At 42.1% G+C, this 20,351-nt stretch overlaps 1 protein-coding gene across 1 annotated transcript in view; it reads left to right on the top strand.

Annotated features, from left to right (window-relative positions):
* VSIG1 (V-set and immunoglobulin domain containing 1) overlaps nucleotides 1-15,122 on the top strand; it is a 31,631-nt gene extending 16,509 nt beyond the window's left edge. Inside the window, exons 3-7 of the mRNA XM_020902204.2 lie at nucleotides 5,564-5,762; nucleotides 11,725-11,880; nucleotides 12,267-12,386; nucleotides 12,713-12,860; nucleotides 13,659-15,122. Of these exons, the coding sequence (XP_020757863.2) occupies nucleotides 5,564-5,762; nucleotides 11,725-11,880; nucleotides 12,267-12,386; nucleotides 12,713-12,860; nucleotides 13,659-13,980 (945 nt within the window). The 3' untranslated portion in view covers nucleotides 13,981-15,122. The remainder of the gene's footprint in view (nucleotides 1-5,563; nucleotides 5,763-11,724; nucleotides 11,881-12,266; nucleotides 12,387-12,712; nucleotides 12,861-13,658) is intronic.
* The last annotated feature ends 5,229 nt before the right edge of the window (nucleotides 15,123-20,351 follow it).

Here is a 20,351-nt window from a genome sequence, read left to right on the forward strand (position 1 = left end):
CTCCTAGGGACTACCCCTCCCATAGGGTTCCTTTGTGAATAGAGGCCATGGAGGTATTCCATAAGTCTTCTGACCAAGTGTCAGGATATTCATTTGTTGTTTGTTGTTGTTCAGTCACTAAGTTGTGTCCACACTCTTTGTGACCCCATGGACTGCAGCATGCCAGGCTTCCCTGTCCTTCACTATCTCCCAGAGTTTGCTCAAACTCATGTCCATTGAGTCGGTGATGCCATCCAACCATCTTGTCCTCTGCCACCCCCTTCTCCTCCTGCCCTCAATCTTTCCCAGCATCAGTGTCTTTTCCAGTGAGTTGACTCTTCACATCAGGTGGCCAAAGGATATTCATTAGCATGGTCTTTCTTTTAGAGAAGCCTTCCTTTCAGAAGACATGGACAGATTCAGATAGTCAGTTCCTCAGCAAGAGTCACAGCTGAAGACTCTAGACCCCAGAACAGGCAGGCTAGCTTGGAAGTTTTGGTTCCCTTCTTATGAATGGCTGCCTCTTCATTCAGCTAGTCACTGGAAAAATTATTAATACAGGGACCTCACCTGCCCTTGAACAGGACAGGCATGGAACCTACTTAGCATGAGTCTCTCAAACAACACATACTCATCTAGGATAGCCACAGTGGAAGAAACCCTGCGCCATCTTCATCTCTCTAACACCCATATAATGTGAACAACTTCTTTCTAGAACCTAGTATCATTGGACTCCATGGCTGCTTAGATTCTTCTAGCTTGGCCTCTACAGATAGTATTATATCCAATGCTCTTCAAATATTGGTGAAGTGAGGGTGCTTCATCTCCTTAGGAGCACATTTGAAAATGAACAAACTGTTGGTCTAATTGTTATAAATGGGAATCACTACTGATGCTAGTGGATGGTGTCTAGAGGGGCTTAATGTCTTGTGATATGTAGGTGAGACCCGCACAGGAAAGAATTGTCTGCCCCAAATGCCAGTGTGGCTCCCATTGAAAAATACTCCAGCTTCTTCCCTTCCCAGCACCCCTCCCAATCAAATTTTTTTCTTTTCAGTGTCCCATTTCTTCAGATGTCTATTCTTACTAAATCTGATAAATTAATGTAATGCTAAGGTGTTAAGGACTAGTGACCATTTACTTTGTTCTCTCTCACAAAAACCGTTTAAGCAGAAACCTTCCGTGACTTACAGAAACAGTTAAACTGGTGGGTGTCTCAGGCACATGGCAGGCTGGGAAGGGAGTGGTTTGGAACAGGCAAGCCTTCCTTTTGGTGTTATATTCCTTCCATGCGCAATCCCAGCCTCCTTAAATAGTCTAGAGAAAATTCTAGGCTTGAGACCATCATTACTCTACATTCCTCTTCTCCCATAGTTAGTGCCTTTATGAGCAGAGCAGGAAAGGAAGAAGCTGGAAGGGAAAGAATGGGTGGTTTGCTGTGGACTTGCACATTTCCAAAAGGAACCCACAAAAGCAGCTCTGGAGGCTAAAGGCATTTATTAGCTCAGACACAGACTCAAACAGAAAGCAGACTGAATTCCTTCAACCCTTCTTGTTCATATTCCAGCGCTAGTTAGAGAGCAGTATCACAAAGCTGAGGGGAAAAATCTTTTTGGACAAATCTGGCTCCCAGCTGCACAGCCTTATGTGAATAGGAGCTTGGCACAGGAGGAAGAGAAAGGCTGTTATTGCAGCTGGCATCCATTGAAGGCATCATGTGGTGAACCCACTTGGCATGGGAAACATCATGCCAATGAATAGCAGCAATTGGAAGAAGAAGGCTTGGGCTGGAGAAGGTGATGGAATGGCCCCAAGAGGGTAGGGTGGCCTGGAAGTCATCTTCTTGGTCCAAGGCAGGCATGTGAGTGCCATGTTCATGGATTTAAGGGACTTGGGAGGTCTGGATTCTAGGTCTGACTACCAAGTGTGTGACCTTGGGATGATCACTTCCTCTTACGGGGCCTCTGTGTGTCCTTTCCTGTAGTAGAAGAGGATGAATCAGAGGTTGCAGACTGGCAACCTCTGGGCTCTATTTGGCCAGTAAATGCATGTTGGTTGGCTAGCCCAGTATTTCGTTTATTTGCTCAGTTTGAAAGCCTTGTTTGTTTTGGCTCTGCAGTTCACCACAGTCCTTACTATCCTCCATGATCTTACCACTACCCACCAGCCCCTCCCAGCTAGTTCCCATATTTCCAGTATCCAGCTGGTTCCTGAAGGCTCCACTGCCTTAGCAACCATGTGCTGAGTTATCTCTTTGGGAGTCTTATAATTAATGTGCTGTTACGTCTCCATAATTAGCCTCTAACATCACCATGGGGCAGGCAGAGAGGACCCTGGGGGGAAAGTAGGGCATTCTCCCGTGAACACAGCCACAAAAGGCAAGTGGCCAAAAAATGAACAAGCGCCACTTAAAGGAATACATGGATGGATTTTCTCAGGGCAGACTTGCCAACCCCCCCCCCCATCATCACCCCCAAAGAATGTGGCCTGTTGAACAGCCGTGGCTTTTCCTGGACCTCAATTTGTTTGATCTCTAAATTGACAATATACTTTCCTTGAAAAGTGTACAAGCCTCACAGGATCATGAGCCAGGTTTTGGCCATCATTCAGCTTTGATTTTTAAAAGAATTATTCTTTTGTGGAAAATGGAACCAAGTTGCAGTTCCTTCCTGTGTGATTAGATAAGTAGTTTCAGGAAAGCATTTCATTTTCTTTCTTCACAAGGACAGTATGACAGTGTGGACTTCCCCTAACAGAAAGCCCCTCCACCTATGTGTCTGGCCACTGGCTAGCCTTGGGGACTTTCCTTCTCACACAGCACCCTGAGGCCAGGGCCTTTCCCTTTTAGGTGTCCATTGTTACACCTCTTTACCTCTGCTTCCATTCCAGACATCTTCAGTATTATTTGTGGGACAACAGAATTTATTAGGCTCACAGTGTGAGGAGCTAGGATCGAAGGGTTGGTGAAGGTCCTTTTTTCAGGGAAGTTACAAGTCTAGGGCCTCACGACTTGTTTGCTTATTGATACATGGCCAACCATGAAACTTTTAGTGTGGCTTCTTTTCATGTCCTAGTCTTGACCTAAAACACACTCTCTTGGCCCCCTACTCTTTGTAGAAATAAAGTCTTTTCCCCTAGATCTTCTGGGACTTGCTGCAGGCTGTAGGCAGGACTGATGTTTCTCATTGTGATGTCATCAAGCCTCAATTTAAAACAGGCTGACCAACCCCCCACTCTTCCTGGGAGCAGGAGATGTGGCCAGATACCTAAGCTGCAAAGGGCTTCCTTGATAGACCACAGGCTGCATTCCAGGTAAGAGGCTACAGGGTCACAAATTGGTAATTAGAAAGTAAATAAGGCCAGGCTGGCTAGTGAAATGGAAAGCCGGATATCTTGGATGTCAACTCACTTAAAGGAAATAGACCTTTGACAAGTTGAACTTCCTCCTTCCCCACTTGAATACCTTAGGTTACACTGGCTTACCAGTTTGTAAGTCAAACAAGACCCCTCTGGAGCAAGAGTTTATGATTTCAGTAGGTATGAATGGACGAATTGACTTATAAATGGCTCTTTCAGGGCACGAAAGAAAGCTAGTTGATGTTAGAGGACCGCAGGAGAGAGGCAAGTTGTTTTCTCCTTAAAGATACTCTTTTCTTTGAATTTTCCATCAGACTCTCCCTTTCTGCTTTAGTTTAAAAACTTCCTGGCTGTTTCCCTGAAAGAGAATACATTTGAATTTATGTAGACAATATCTTTTGGTTTTCTGATTGCCTTCACTGTTTCATTAGCCTGTTAATGTAAAGAAATGCTGGACAAGGAAATTGAAGAACTGGGTTCTAGACCCGACTCAGCTCTTAACTTTGTGTGTCTTTTTTAAAACCTCTCTAGGCTTCAATCTCTTCTATAAAGTGAGAGGAGTGAATTAAATGAACCATAAGTCTCTTCTAGTAGATTTTATTAAGTATCAATTGCCAGTGGGCTAAGGCAATCCCAGTTTATTGATAATGCAAAACAATCACTGGAGTCACAGACATTTATATTAAACTAACAAAGTGTGTACATAGACTGAGTATTATGAAGGGACCTCGGGATCACCTAATCCAGTGATTCCTAAGCTTTAGTCTATTCATGTCCCATCTTCATGATTTTTTGTCATATTTGTGTATTACCAGCACCAGTAATTGTTTAATGTTTTCTATATTGACATTTTGGGGGGCCACACTGTGCAGTTTGTGAGATCTTAGTTCCCTGACCAGGGATTGAGCCTGGGCCACTCAGCAGTTAAAAGTACTGAGTTCTAGCCACTGGACTGCCAAAGAATTCCCTGACTTGGTTTTTAAAAGTCTTAAAAGTGTTTGCCTTAGTTTCACTGTAAACAATAATATCCATGAGTTCACAGATTTGATGTGTTAGATTTGTCTCTAATACACATTAGATTTTTAAGTTTTCAATTATTTACAACCTAAAATCAACTTATGTGCCTATACTAGGAGAATACATATCATACTTTAGAGAACACTGCTCTGGTTCCTTGTTCAGATATGGAAACTAAAGGTTGAAGAGATTAAATGACTTTTTTTGTTACTGCAAAGCAGGTTGCCATGGAGACATGACCAGCGGCTACCTCTCCCATGTTATAATCAGAGGCCCAGTGTGGCTAAAACCGAGGTCTTCTTATTCCTAGACCAGGCCTTTTTACATCACACTCTGCTGCTCCCATGGTTACCATTATGATTTAATATCCATGTTCTATAATACAGATGGGACTAGAATCAAGATATTTCTTAAATCTAGTTAATTAAAATAATAATATATAAATCTTTATGACTTTGGGTGGGTCATTAGTCTGTACTTGAGTGCCTGCCTTTATCTGAAAGCATTAATAATTCCATTTCTTCCTCCTGCCATATGAGAAGAAAGGTAATAGCTGCTGTTGACCAAGCACTTCCTAGGCCCTTGACTCAGTGACTTTGCTTCATCCTTATACCACCACTGTGAGGGGATGGGGCCACATGGTTTCTCAGGAGCCTTTCTGCTCTGAAATGTTATTCTTATAACAAACAGAATGAACTCAGTTTTGCTTATCCAAAAGAATATGTGTGTTCAAAAGGAGCATGAATATTCTTTTAGAGGAATCAGATATTCTAGATAAGCCCACTGGGTAAACTCAAGGCAAAGAAAGTTTATAAAGTAGAATAAAATCAGACACTTGTGTCCTAAACAATGAGTTTCTTTCAGGTAGACTCATCGGGGAGTATCTTGATCTACTGGCCTAAGCTTAGGAGTTGAATCTTGTCAGCTCTGGCTGCCTACTGTCTACAAGACAGGCATACCTTTGTGCTCTGATGATATCATAGAGCTGCTTTGAGCACAAATGAGGCCACAACTGTGTACAGCCTTGAGAGACCTACATTGTCCCACTGAGCTGAGAAATCTTTGCCACAGGGGTCTTACCAGGGGTGGGAGGGGTGGGGGGATTCTAGTTATCATCCAAGAAGGAAACATTGGATAGAGAGAACTTCCAAGTAGTTTATCCTAGCCTCAGACATTGTCCGGTTCTCATTTATGTCATTTTCTCTCCTAGATTTACTATTCTGAAGGTGGACAAGCTACAGCCATAGGAAAATATAAAGATCGCATTGTAGGGTCCAACACTTCAGGTAACGCATCCATCACCATCTCGCATATGCAGCCAGAAGACAGTGGCATCTACGTCTGTGATGTCAACAACCCCCCTGACTTTTTCGGCAAAAATCAAGGCACCATCAGTGTCAGCGTGTTAGGTATGGACATTTTATTTTCTGCTTTTTCTCTTCTTGTTTTCAATTTAGGACATTGAATGAGCCAAGGCAGTGAGTTATGGTGCCAATTAAGTCCCAAGGGTGAATATCCTCCCTACTTCTTTTATTACCAGGAAAATAGAGACACACCACCAATCCAACCCATAGAATAACACTGAAAAATCACTCACAAAACATGTTGAAACAGTTGTCAAACCAAATGGGGCTGCCACCATGACAGATAGCAATAGATGACCAAACCTCTTGGGTCCCTATCTCTGAAGGATGCAGTGAGAACAGACAAGACAACCCACAGTCTCACCAAATGATCACTAGCAACTGTTTCAGTGAGAACCTCCAATTGAAGCCAGTCCTACTTGGGGGAGACAACTGTCAACTTTTGACCTCTCCTAAGCCAGCCACAATTCCCATTGTTAAATTAGTCTTTTAAATAAAGGCAGAAAGGTCCTTTTCTAAAATATTAATGCTACTTGGAAAAAGGACCAGAGTTGATTCATTTACTTATACACAAATATTCATTCTGTGACATGGAGCAAGTCATATCTGTTCTTCAAATGAATTTGGAGTGGTTCATTTATACGGTGTTTATTAAGTGCCTGCTTCGGGTCAGGAGCCATGATAGAGGCATGGTTTCTGCTCTTGGCGAAGTTCACAATATTGGTGATTTTTAGGGCTCCTTCCAATCTCTGTCTGAGTTTTGCCCCTGTCTGTATTGTTTAGCAAGTCCTATCTGCAGGCCTTCACGTGTATGGACGGGAGGGAGGCAAGGGCTGTCAACCTTCACCCATTAACAAGTTGAGCTAAGGGCTCTCCCACTTCTATGTAACCTCAAGTGGAACTGGTCTAACCATGGCTGCTCTTGAGCTGTGTACACCCATCCCGGGAAAAAAAGGAACTAGATCAGACAATAATTGAGTAGCTTGGAAAAGCCTCAATTGGTAACAAGGTGCACACGGAGGAGGACTGTCCAGTATTGTCTGAGCTTGTTGCCCAAGTGATGCCAACAAAGAACCAACTCTTTACTGTGAGGCTTGCTACTGCATCTACTCACCTGGAAAAGAGGAAAAGGTAATCAAGAGCTGATTTCTAGGAGCAAGGTAACTCCATCATGTTCTTATTTTTGCTGCATCCTGTGCTAGGCTTTGGGGGTACAGGGGACAATAGGACACATATCCATAAACCCTTTCCTGGGAAAGTTGATGTTCTGGGTTGGAAGACTAGCCATATACACGGGAGCTAAATGATGTATGCACTGGCCTCAGTGCTAGTCAGTTCACCTTTCTCTGGCCATTTTGAGATGGGGTTGTAATTTCTGCCCTGTCATATTATTATGAGAATCAAATGATATATTGGAGATTCAGTGTTCAAAGAATTTAAGGGATTCAGTTCAGTCACTCAGTTGTGTCCAACTCTTTGCGACCCCATGAATCACAGCATGCCAGGCCTCCCTGTCCATCACCAACTCCCGGAGTTTACTCAAACTCATGCCCATCGAGTCGGTGATGCCATCCAGCCATCTCATCCTCTGTTGTCCCCTTCTCCTCCTGCCCCCAATCCCTCCCAGCATCAAGGTCTTTTCCAATGAGTCAACTCTTACATGAGGTGGCCAAAGTACTGGAGTTTCAGCTTCAGCATCAGTCCTTCCAATGAACACACAGGACTGTTTAAGGGATTAGTCCTCTACTATTTTTGTTACTCCCTAGCTCTGGGTTGTCCTTCTGACCAGAAACAACCTAAAGAAGCCAAGCCTCTTTTTATCTGAGCTTGGAATTAGCCCTGAGGTAAAGTTAGACAGGGTGGTTAATATTCTTAAAGTTTAGAGAATTCCTAATGAACTTCCGTAAGAAGTTGAGGGTCATTTCCCCTCTAAGTTTTTCTTTCCCAAGAGTCATGACTTTTCCTTAAGCCTCCAGTATCCAGGCAAGGTAAGAGATGAAAGACTCTGGATTTCTTTGTTTGGGAATTCTCAAAATCCCACTTTAATTAATTAGGCTAAGAACAAAGATGTTCTACAAATTTATGCTTTCTGGAAATTTTGAGACTGATAATTTTCTCTAAAAATTGCAGAGGCTGTTGGCAGTTCTCAAATTCTATTGCACATGAGTGCCTGTTCTGTCTGCCCTGACTGAGGGGTGGGGCATGGTGGGGGCAAGCATGTGCGTGCTAAGTCACTTCAGTCGTGTCCAATTCTTTGTGACCCTATGGACTGTAGCCCACTAGGCTCCTCTGTCCATGGGATTCTCCAGAAAAGAATACTGGAGTGGGTTGCCCTGCCCTCCTCCAGGGGATCTTCCCAAGCCAGGGATCGAACCCACGACTCTTAACGTCTCCTGCATTAGCAGGCATGTTCTTTATCACTAGTGGCACCTGGGAAGCCCAGGCAAGCATGTAAGGGAGACCAAGAGAGAGATGTATTGACATTTCCTTAAATATTGCTCTTCCTAGCAATGCATCTTTCAGAAACTTTTGTAACCCAGTGGTAGACACAAACGCCATGCACTCACTCATTCATGCATATATTCATTTGGCACACCCTGAACAGATGTTCAGTCACTGTGGTAGGCAGTGGAGATGGAAAGATGTAAAAGATAGGCTCCCAGCCCTCCTAAAGTTCTAAGTATGTAGTGGGGGAGGCAGATGTATCACATAAGGTTATAGTGGAGGGAGGAGAGGTGAGCTGGGAGATCACAGGGGGAACTGAAGAAGGCTTCCTGGAGAAAGTGACTTCTGCAGTGAATGTTGAAGGATATGTAAGAGCATGTCAGGCAGAAGAGGGGCTGAGGTGGCAGAGTGTAGTTTAGGTGAAGGAAGCAGCAATGCATAAAGGACCAGGTGGTTTGCATGATCATTCATCTGAAAGACTTCCATTAGGTATGACAGCCTTGGAAAATGAATCTCTGAAAAATACCCAGAAGAAATTTGAATAATTATTTTGTATGCATTTGGAATGAACATCATCTTCCTTCTGCAACTTGGCACGTAAAAAGAAAATGATGAATTTAGGAAGGTTTGAGAACACACTGAAACATTTTCATTTATTTTCTGAGGTGAGCCTCTTCTTCCCACCACAATTCTATTGAAAGCAATAAAGCTAAATGGTAGATCAGTGGCTTTGCCAGTAAAAATCCAAGTTCTGTTGGGGACTATAACTGGATGAAATGTCAATTCAATCCTGGATCAGTAGTTTTAGAAAGTGTATGGGTTTGGGATTTGGTTCAAAGTGATTCACTGAGTGTTTGGTTAATAAAAACGAAAGGAGAAAAATGTGTTCAGAAAAATATCTGGATTTGACTCTGGGCTCAAGAAATGAATGCAAGTCATTCCATGTTTTGGTCCATAATTAGTTCAAGTCCTGGGGTCTGGCTTTGTGATGAAACACCCCCATTTAATTTTCTGTTCAAATTATTCCGTTCCACTGTAAAAGCTATAAAAAAATTCACCATGCTTTTTAAAAGGCAGTATCTTAAAAAAAAAAAAGGCAGTATCTAAATCTAGTGATAGTTGGATTTCTGGTTAAATAGCCTAGTTTATTTAGGGTAGGCAAATCCAAAGAGTTGTCTGCAGCTGAGGGATCAATACCATGAAAGAGAGAATAAAGAGCTAAACAGAAAAATACTCCTTTTAATTAAAAGATACCTGTTCAAAAGAAGGGATTGTACAATAGGCAATTGGTTTAAGAAGATATGGTACATATATACAATGGAATATTACTGAGCCATAAAAAGATGAAATACTGCTGGATCCAGCAACGTGGACGGACCTAGAGGATATTATGCTTAGTGAAATAAGTCAGAGAAAGACAAATACTGTACGATATCACTTATATGTGGAATCTAAAAAATAATACAAATGAATATATATGCAAAACAGACTCACAGACATAGAAAACAAACTGATGGCTATCAAAGGGAAGAGTGAAGGGGGAGGGACAGATTAGGAGTATGGGATTAACAGCTTCAAAATACTATATATAAAACAGATATGCAATAAGGATATACTGTATAACACAGAGGGAATTTATACCCATTGGAGAAGGAAATGGCAACCCACTCCAGTACCCTTGCCTAGAAAATTCCATGGACAGAGGAGCCTGGTAGGCTAGAGTCCATGGGGTCGCAAAGAGTTGGACATGACTGAGCGACTTCACAGGATCTTGTAATAACCTATAATGGAATAAAAATCTGCAAAAATACTGAATTACTATATTGTATACCCAAAACTATAACACAATATTGCAAATCAAGTATACTATAATTTTAAAAAAGAGGGGATGGTGAAATTTTCAAACAGCTATAGCTGTATCTGTTTTTCTGCTCATATGTATAGTGGGTTAGTGTCCGAGACTGGAAGGTTGTCAGTTGCAGTGTCAGAAATGTGACAGCAGTGTTTACTCCTGCCTGTGGGCAACAGCAATTCCATGTGTAAGATACTATATACATGATTTTATTTGTATAAACACAATATATTTGGATTAGCTGGAGTTCAGATAATTTCTTGTGCGCATTTTACAGATGAATTAACTGAGGCTTGGCTATGTTAGGTTACTTGCCTAAATACATCTGGTGTAAAGCTGCAGACCCAGGGTTCAGTGTGGACTCAGATCTGTGCTCTTAACTGCTGCCTCCCAAGTAAGAGTCAGAGAGCTGGGTAGTCCAGAGCATTTACAGCCTAAGCCTAAGGGAGAGAATCTATGCCTTTGGAGTGTCTTATATCTAAATTAATATAAGGCAGGTGAATGGGAAAATATTGATTCAGATCCTTATCTGCATGTCAGACTGAGGTTAGAATAAGCTGTGAGCAGTAAGACGAGTGGCAAGAATCAGATTTTCAGCTTCCCACAGGACTTATCCATAAGCACAGAAACTCAGCATATCCCAAACTGACCTCATCTTTGCCCCGTCCTCCTCCTCACTCCTTCCCCAAACACCTGTTCCTCTCCTTGACTTCTTTATCTCAGGGGGTGGCAAGATGGTGTACCCAGCTGTCCAAATCAGAAACTTGGGAGTCATCACTGAGCCCACCCTCTTCCTCATGCCACGTATCCAAGCCCTCTGGACTTCTTAATACCTCTTGACTCCGTTTCCTCCCCTTCCTTGCCTCATGTACTCCCGGAGTCAGAACAGTTCAGTTAGAATGATCATTGTGCTGCCCCACACCTACTTAAATTCCTTCTGTGAACCTGCAGCTCTCAGGATAAAAAACGTGAAACACAAAGCCCCTGAAGCTCTAGTCTCCATTGCTCTCTAGCCTAATCTCTTACCACTCCCCCCACCTCATTTCAAAACTGTGTAAGAGGCACTTTTGAATTTCTGGTGCCTAGTTCAGTGTTGGGCATACAGGAGGCACTCAAGTAAATGCTAGTGGCATGAAGGATGAAACAAGATTTCAGTGCCTTGTGGCACACCCCTCCCCCGCAATGGGTTTCCCCTCCCAATGAGGGACACGGGCAAATTCAAACCTTCCATTGTGTGTCACCACCAGGAGAATTAATGCCAAAAAATAACTCACAAAGGAAAAGAAAAATATGGCATTAATAAGACAATTTTGGGGGGAAAAAAGTAGTTATCTCAGTGTTTAATGTTCTCTTTTCCTTTAAAACCATGCTTCCAAAATATAACCTCTGTTCCTAGTTTAATGTTTGCTTACATTGCTTACTGTTTTAATAATGGCATATTTTAAGACACAATGTGGAAATTCACGGTTATGAATCTGAGGAAGAGTCAGATGGAAGAGATGCTGCTAGACTACTAATGGCCCAGTGACGAGAGGTCTTTGCGCCTGAAGCGCTCTACTGCCATCTGGTGGTACAACTAGAAAACTGTCAAAACAAGTTTTTTTAAGATTAAAAAAAAAAGTGTACATAGTCTCCAAAATGAGAGTGAGGAAGTGGTACAGACTGCAATTCATCAGGCCTGATTTCTTACTCTTTGTCATTGTCTTACAGTCAAACCTTCTAAGCCCTTCTGCAGCATCCAAGGAATGGCAGAAACTGGCCATCCTATATCTCTTACTTGCCTTTCGGTGCTTGGAACACCTTCCCCTGTGTACTACTGGTATAAACTCGAAGGAAGAAACGTCGTCCCAGTGAAAGAAAACTTCAGTAAGTATATATCTTTGCTGCACCTGGCAAGGCCTGGTGTGTGGGCTTGGTTGACAGCATGTAGATGTGACTGGCTGCTCCTCCTTAGAGCTCAGTCCTCTGTTTTTTGGGGAGGGAAATGTACAAAGAATGTCAGCCTGTCATCAAAATGATTGTCCTCTGGTCTTCTCTCCAGCTTCTAGAAGTCAAGACCATTTTTGGCTTGGAGGTAGCGGTATGGAGAAAATAGGCATGGTCCCAGATGGGAGTCCTCAGGGGTCTAGTTGATCCATCTCCAGAAAGGGAGGCCAGTCTGAGGACGTGGGTGGGCATTGGATGGTCTGCTTCATTCCCATGATCTGTACCCATATACAAGATTTCAAAACATTATTTCCTGATATTGACAGACCCAGCCACCGGGATTTTGTTTATTGGAAACCTGACCAGTTTTGAACAAGGTTATTACCAGTGCACCGCTATTAACATCCTTGGCAATAGTTCCTGTGAAATTGACCTAACTACTTCATGTAAGTGGATTATATAACTTTTAACAGTTTCTCCTTAAGTATCCTGTGCCTGCCAATCAAGTCACTTAGACTTCTTGGTTAGTCCTTCCTGACTCTGGAGATTTTGGTGCTTTATTTATAGAATGATACAATGGACAACCATCCTAATATCTAATGCTTACATAATGCTTCATATATGTAGAGTTCTAGGGCTTTCCACGGTCCCAGCCTATACAAGGCACTATCCCACTATATGAATGCCCTGAATATTTCCCACTGGTCACAGATTCACGAGAGGGGGCAGACACTGTGCTCCATTTTACTAACCAGCTGCTTGTATCCTCCAGATCCAGGAACTGGAATCATCATTGGGGCCTTTGTGGGGACCCTGATAGGTGTCATCACTCTCATCTCTGTGGTGTGGTTCGTGAGGCGTAAGGTAAAGGCGAAGGGGAAGGAAAGGAAGAGGAATTCTAAAACCACCACAGAACTCGAGTAAGACCTTACTTCTGCTGTCTTTCCGTGAATAGACATGTCTCAGGCTTATCTCTCTCAGTCAGCTCTTCCTGAGCACGCCTCTTAGCATAAGATAGAGGGCTATCTCTCTGCTCGCTCTCGTTGCTTTTATGAAAGAGTGGTGATGGTTATCACGTACTGGGTACTGTGTGCCAGACTCTGTTCTAAGCAATTTTATGTATATCAACTCATTTACCTGTGACAACAGTCCTTTTAGGGCTAAGAAAATGTTATAATATATTCATCTACTTGTCTTTCTATGAACAGCAAATAAAATACAATTTTTAATATTATTTTTTATGGAACAAGGGGTCAATAGACACAAAACTGCTCACAGCCCAGGCTCTTGCCCACTCTATTCTTCTTCATCAAATGTATATCACACACGTTCATTTGTTCTTCCCTCCATTTCTGTGCTTCCACAACTATGTATTGGGTACCAACCAACTGCCAAGTATTGTGCTAGATGGAGTGGGTGCTAGAGAGGCATTGGAGCCATGGAATTGGCCCCCAATGATCCTGTTAGATCTTTATACCCTTTCCTCCTGACATGAGTTTTCCTGCCTCTTAAACACTGGTTTGTTTCTCTTGACAGTATACAATACAGTTAAGACCTAACCATTCTGCACCCTAAATGGAGACCCATGGTCTGACAGTGAGTCAGACTATCAGAAATCACAGGGGTTTGGGACCTATGGTCACTGAGGCTATAGAGCCTATGGCTCCACATGAGATGTCAGACCTTAACTTGTTCTTGCCTGGGCCTTCTTCCCACAGACCAATGACAAAGATAAACCAAAGAACAGAGGGTGAGACAATGCCACATGATGATGTCATCCAACTCGAAGCCACCCTTCCGTCTTCCATCCATGAGACTGAGCCTGATACCACCCTGGGGCCAGATCATGAGCCTATCCCCGAGCCTGAGCCTGAGCCTGCCTTGCAGCCTACTGTGGAGCCACCCTTTGGGCCTGAGCTTGTCCCCGTGTCTGAGCTCGAGATCCAACTGGAGCCGGAGCCTGTGCCCCAGCAGGAGCCCCAGCCCTTGATTGTAGATGAGCCATTTTCTGATGAGGAGAAGGGGGTGATTAAGCCATAGGCCAGTGGCCTGAATACAGTGTTCCTCACCAAGGAACCCATTAGTGGCATGTGGAATTGAGTTGACCTAACTAATTTCCCTCCACCTGCCTCCATTCTGGCCAACCCTCTTCTAACATGGAGCTCTTACCATCAATCCAGAATAGACAGATGAAGATAACTACTAAATAAATGCAAGGGTTCCTGCATTACCAGTCTAGAGTACTTAATTTCACTAACCTGTAAACACAATTAATGACAAGTGATTTTGAACTCGTTGAAGGTGTTTTGCCACAACACCTGTGTCTTATTTCAGAAATCTTGTTTCTCTATTTTTAGCTATTCTTTGGCATTCCACATGCACACATGACAAGGTGCATTAACTGGATTCAATATTATTTCTTGGATTTGCTGTTATCAGAGCTTCCCTATTCATTTTCACATTGATCACTAAGAATTCATCAGCAATAATCTCATAGATTGGGGAAAAAAAATCCTTAAAATTCCAGAGAAGAAAGGGTACATATTAATTGGTACATAGCATTTAAAACTAGGTCTTAAAATTAATGCTTCATTTATCGTATTAGATTTCCCAGCAAACCACCGTGCTATCCAATATCTGAGCACAGCAAAATTTTAAAGTAAATTAACTTTTAAAACGCAAAATAATGTATGGGCAAACAATTCCAAATACAACTTTCCTTCAATGAATACAAAATGTTGATATCACAGGTAATGTACTATTTAGCTTTGAATGAGCTATTATGCTGTCGCACTGTCTGATGCTATCTCTACTTTGGAAGGGCCAAACTAAATGAACACTTAAGATCTATCTTAGATAATCTGAACACATTAACTGTTTTACTGTTGGGCTATTTCACATTAACAAAGAGATATCATTCTTGCGTAAATGCTAACTATTAACTAAAATGCATTCATATCACCTCTTCACCTGCTAAAAAGCTTTTCTTTTGATTATATTTATCAACACCCCACTTTGAATAAATTTACAGGTAGACTTTTTCATTTGTGTAATCAGACTTTAAATCTTCTTTTAAGTAATACTCAATAAAAATCTTACTTTAATGAGCCTAAGGTAAATCTTTTATGAATAATTTTATTGGTTTTAACTTTATGTATAATAAACTGCACCTATTTCAAGTGTTTTGATGTGTTTTGAATATACACCCACGAATGCCTGCATACATGCTAAGTTGTTTCAGTCGTGTCTGACTCTTTGCCACCCCATGGACTGGAGCCTGCTGCCAGGCTCCTCTGTCCATGGGATTTCCCAGGCAAGAATACTGGAGTGGGTTGCCGTTTCCTCCTCCAGGGGATCTTCTGACCCAGGGATCAAACCTGTGTCTCCTGTGGCTTCTGTACTGCGGGCAGGTTCTTTGCCACTGAGCCAGCAGTACACTCATGAAAGCACCATGGTAGTCTAAATAGAGCATTTCCATCATCCCAAAATGTTTTCTATGCCCCTTTGTGCACTCTCACGATCACCCTGGACCCAGGCAACCATTGAATTGCTTTTCATCATTAGAGATTAGCTTTGTCTTCTCTTGACCTTCATATAAAAAGGACCATATGGTGTGTACTTTTTTGTGTGTCTTACTTCCTTATAAGTGAAGCCTTTTTAAGTAAAGAAATGAATCTTTAACTTATCACATCTAGGTTTTCATGTAGAGGAAACTGAGAAACTCTTTGTATATAGATTATACCTATACACTAATGGAGGTAGAGTCTCAGAAAGTTTTAGGGTAGACAGACATTGAAATTAACATTACACTTGTCCAGAGTCACGGAGAAAAGAGATAGCAAGTTTTTACTTATGTATTTTCTTTGATGTATTAATTTTTAGCCATTCGCAGGGATTTTTGAAGATTCTGTAATTTTGTTCAGACTAAATATAATATTATGACATATAGTGTCTGATGGGTTCAGGAAGCAAAATGATGACGGTCTTAAGAATGACCTGATATTAAAAACCTGGTATTAAAAACCAAATACCAGCAGTGTAAAAATTTTAATGACCAGAACGCCAAAGTAGCTGAAATTCACCTTCCCTTCTACTTTTATGATAGAGGCAAATTACAAGAAAAGAGACTTATAATATATAATAGTTAACACCACCACTCCCAAATTTTCGATGAATTGGTGCTGAGCAGGAAGGCAGGAACTCTTGGTGGTCTTATAGAGTTCTGTTCTTCAGTCTAATGCTCTCCCAACTGAGCTATTTCAGCTACCTCTTAAAGTTCTGTTCTTATTAGTATCGCTCTGATCAAAATGGGAAGATCCCCTGGAGAAGGGAATTGCAACCCACTCCAGTATTCTTGCCTGGAGAATCCCATGGACAGAAGAGCCTGGCAGGCCACAGTCCATAGGGTCACAAAGAGTCAGACACGACTGAGAGACTTCACTTCTGATCAAAATGTTGATAGATTAGTGGGTTTTTTTTTTTACCTTTTTCTAGGCTATGGATCACTTTGAGAAAATGCTGTTAACTCTGGACCCCTCTACTTAGAAAAATGCTTATATACACACAGTGTCATGTCCAGTTTTAGAAAATTGCAGATGCCCAGAATCCAAGAATAAGAATTAGTGATTTATATAAAAACACAGAAGGCACATTTAATAAAATCATGTTTCCTGGGGTGCATGGATACTCTGCTGTATGACTCAAAATGATCTTGATAGTCTGGGAGCTGACTTGAAATCAACATAGTGAGTTTGCCAGGAATGGAGGGTATGGTCCTGTTTTAAGGATGTAAGAGTACATGTTGCCCATGCAGAAACCCTAGCTGGGCAAGGTTGGGAAGTAGGTGAGGTTAATCAGAAGTGATATCTTTGGATCTCTGTTTTCAGTGCCCTTGGCCTTCTGGCATCTTATTTTCCAAACACCTGGGATTGTCATGTGCCTGCTGGCTCTGTGACCCATTCAGGTCTGTGTCCCTTCAGCAGGATTATTACTCAGCCTCTCTCTCCCTTTGCCACCCTTTCCAAATGTAGCTGTTCTGTGGCCTGTTCTTGTCCAGTGGATATGATCTTTCATCAACCAGTGATGTCATTCAAGATAATGAGCTAGCCCTCTTAGAAATAATTATCTTTTAACAGGACTCTTGAAAATAATTCTTTGGTCCAAACATACTAATAATGGTGGAATTTCAAGTACTGGAACAATCCAGAGGGGAAGTATTCCTGGCAAAAGAAGCTTTCTCAGCCCCTCTCAAATCAAACCATATGGGTTACCATCTAACTACTCCATCTACTTGTAAGGCCACTCTGGGTCAGTGCAAGTTTTATCCCAGGCTGTTAATCTTCTATTAGCATCAATACATCCATAATATACCATATATTTATGTTTGTGATGAATCCTGAGACATTCTACAGATTCATAGCAAAATTGTGTTCACTAAATCTTACTTGGGTAGGAAAATGGGCTCCTATGTTAAAGAGATTCCCAATAAGGAAATAAAGTTTTTTCCCCCTGCTTATTCATCAGTGGATCAGAAGATAAGTAGTGGATAGGTCATCACCCAAATATTCTAGAAGATGGGTTAAGCGTCAACCAAATTCTTTCAGCATAATTCTCATTCAGATAGGGTACAACCTGATTTATTTTGCTACAGGTAGTTAAAAGTTAGGTGGGTCATCCCAACCAAATCACCAACCAGCCTTGACCTTAACCATTCACTTCTCACTGCCCAAAAAGATTTCCAGGAACTTCTTTCACCTGTTTCTGCATTTAGCAACTAGGATATGATAAAGTCAATGGAACAGCTTTGTAGCTTTCGGTCCTTATTGTCCCCAAATTCATCTGTTTATTCAGTCATCCATTGGATGTTTACTGAATAGCTACTATGAACCAGGTACTGTAGCTGGTGACACAGTGCTGAGCAGAATCAGAGCTAGGACTTGTCTTCATGTATTAATAGTATACAGCTTTACTAACTGTGACAAGTTCTTACATGTCATCAATAGTAGTGCACTGACTAAAGGGCAAGAAGGCTGGAATTTGTATGGCATGGCAGAGGGCCTCCAAGTAATAGTGATCTGATTTTTTTTTAAAAAGGACTAAAACATAGTAATTCTTGACCAACAACCCAGAAGCTATTTATTAATATTTGAGATCTTTTATATGTTCTTTGGAGTACCAAGCAAATATTCCCCCCAGTACTGTATGCTGAGAAGTTAGCATTTGCAGCTTTTACCCTGAACTTCCAGTAAGAAGAGCTAGAAAGGAGCTTTGAGATTAATAGGACTCAAGCTTTTTTCAAACTCAGTGCACCTAAGGATAGTAATGCACATAATGGCCCACTCCTGACAATGATGGGGTGGAAGTAGGAGATCATGCAGAATTATAATCTTGGTGGGAGAGACAGGAAGAGATGAATGTTGTTTAAGAACCTGGGTCATTCTGGGACTTCCCTGGTGGTCCAGTGGCTAAGACTCTATGCTCCCAATGCAGGGGGCCCAGGTTCTATCTCTGGTCAGGGAACTAGATCCCACATGCCACAACTAAAGATCCTGCATGCTGCAACAAAGATGGAAAATCCTGCATGCATCAACTAGGACCAGGTGCAGCCAAATAAACAAAAATATTTTTTAAAAAGCTGGGTCATTCCTATAGAAGCCCACCCAATCTGATTCCCAGTGTAATGTTCCTTTAACTGCACCAAATTACTAAATTCAATGAAACAAACCCAAGGTTTAGTAATAAAACGTGGTTTTACAATGTCTACATGCTGTAAAACAGGTTGTGCTTGCTTGTGCTGTGCTTAGTTGCTCAGTCGTGTCCGACTTTGTGACCCCATGGATGGTAGCCCACCAAGCTCCTCTCTCCATGGGATTCTTCAGGCAAGAATACTGGAGTGGGTTGCTGCGCCCTCCTCCAAGGGGTCTCCCACATTGCAGGCGGATTCTTTACCATCTGAGGCAACAGGGAATCCCAAGAATACTGGAGTGGGTTGCCTATCCCTTCTCCAGGGGATCTTCCTGACACAGGGATTGAACCCAGGTCTCCTGCATTGCAGGCAGATTCTTCACCAGCTGAGCTACCAGGGAAGCCCATAAAACAGGTTATGGGGTCTCATAAAAGGTTCAAACCAATCTAAAGATTCAATAATTCTACTTGTCTTTGAAGCTTTGGTTTTAAAACAAAAAATAATTCAAAGATGATAATGCAGTTTCTGGGAAACCAGAAAATAAATCACCCCGCCAAATTCACCAATGTAAAGAAAAGCACAGGGTTTGGTGTGTGTGTGTGTGTGTATGTTCAGTTGCTAAGTCGGGTCTGACTCTTTGTGACCCCATGGACTGCAGCATGCCAGGTTTCCCTGTCCTCCATCTCCCAGAGTTTGTTCAAGTTTATGTCCATTGTGTTGATGATGCCACCCAACTATCTCATTCTCTGTCGCCCCCTTCTCCTCCTGCCCTCAGTCTTTCCTGCCATCAGGGTCTTTTTCAGTGAGTCCACTCTTCGTACCAGGTGGTCAAAGTATTGGAGCTTCAGCTTCAGTGGGTGGGTATTACAAGTAATGGATTATTGTCAAAATGTCACAGTACCTTCCATTTGGCCCACTGTTTCTTGAGTAGAGGCGGAAAGAAAATGAATCATTTTCTTTCAGGATCAAGATCCAGGAAATTTAGTGTTGGTTGTAGTTCTAGCTCTTGGTGTTTGATCATCTGTAAAATGGAGATGATTTCTGCCCTCTTAATGGCTACAATGGCGAATGAATGTAAAAATTTATAAAGTGTGGTATTCTACTTTTGGAGAACCTATGTCTGCTGATAATTGATTCAGTATTTTTTTCTCTCAACTGGGGATTCCTTTTAATTAAACTTTCTATTTTGTATTGGAGTTTAGCTAATTAACAATGTTGTGAGTTTCAGATGGACAGCAAAGGGACTCAGCCATACATATACATGTATCCATTCTCCCCCAAACTCCCTTCCCATCCAGGCTGCCACATAACATCGAGCAGAGTTTCCTGTGCTATACAGTAGGTCCTTGTTAGTTATCCATTTAAAATATAGCAGTGTGTACATGTGTGCATTCTCAGTCACTCAGCCATGTCCGACTCTTTTGCAACTCCATGAACTGCAGCCTGCCAGGCTCCTCTCCCCATGGGATTCTCCAGGCATGAATACTGGAGTGGGTTGCCATGCCCTTCTCCAAGGGATCTTCCCAACCCAGGGGTTGAACCCACATCTCCTGCATTGCAGGTGGACTCTTTTGAGCCATCAGGGAAGCAGTATCCATCCCAAACTCCCTAACTATCCTTTCTTCCCATCCTTCCCCTCAACCAGGTATTCTTAACCTTTGTAGAAGTCATACATCCCTTTGAGAATCTGACGAAAGCTACAAAACCCTCTTGCCAGAAAAATGCA

The sequence above is a fragment of the Odocoileus virginianus genome, unplaced genomic scaffold (assembly GCF_023699985.2).
Source record: "Odocoileus virginianus isolate 20LAN1187 ecotype Illinois unplaced genomic scaffold, Ovbor_1.2 Unplaced_Scaffold_1, whole genome shotgun sequence".
Classification (NCBI taxonomy): Eukaryota; Metazoa; Chordata; class Mammalia; order Artiodactyla; family Cervidae; genus Odocoileus; species Odocoileus virginianus.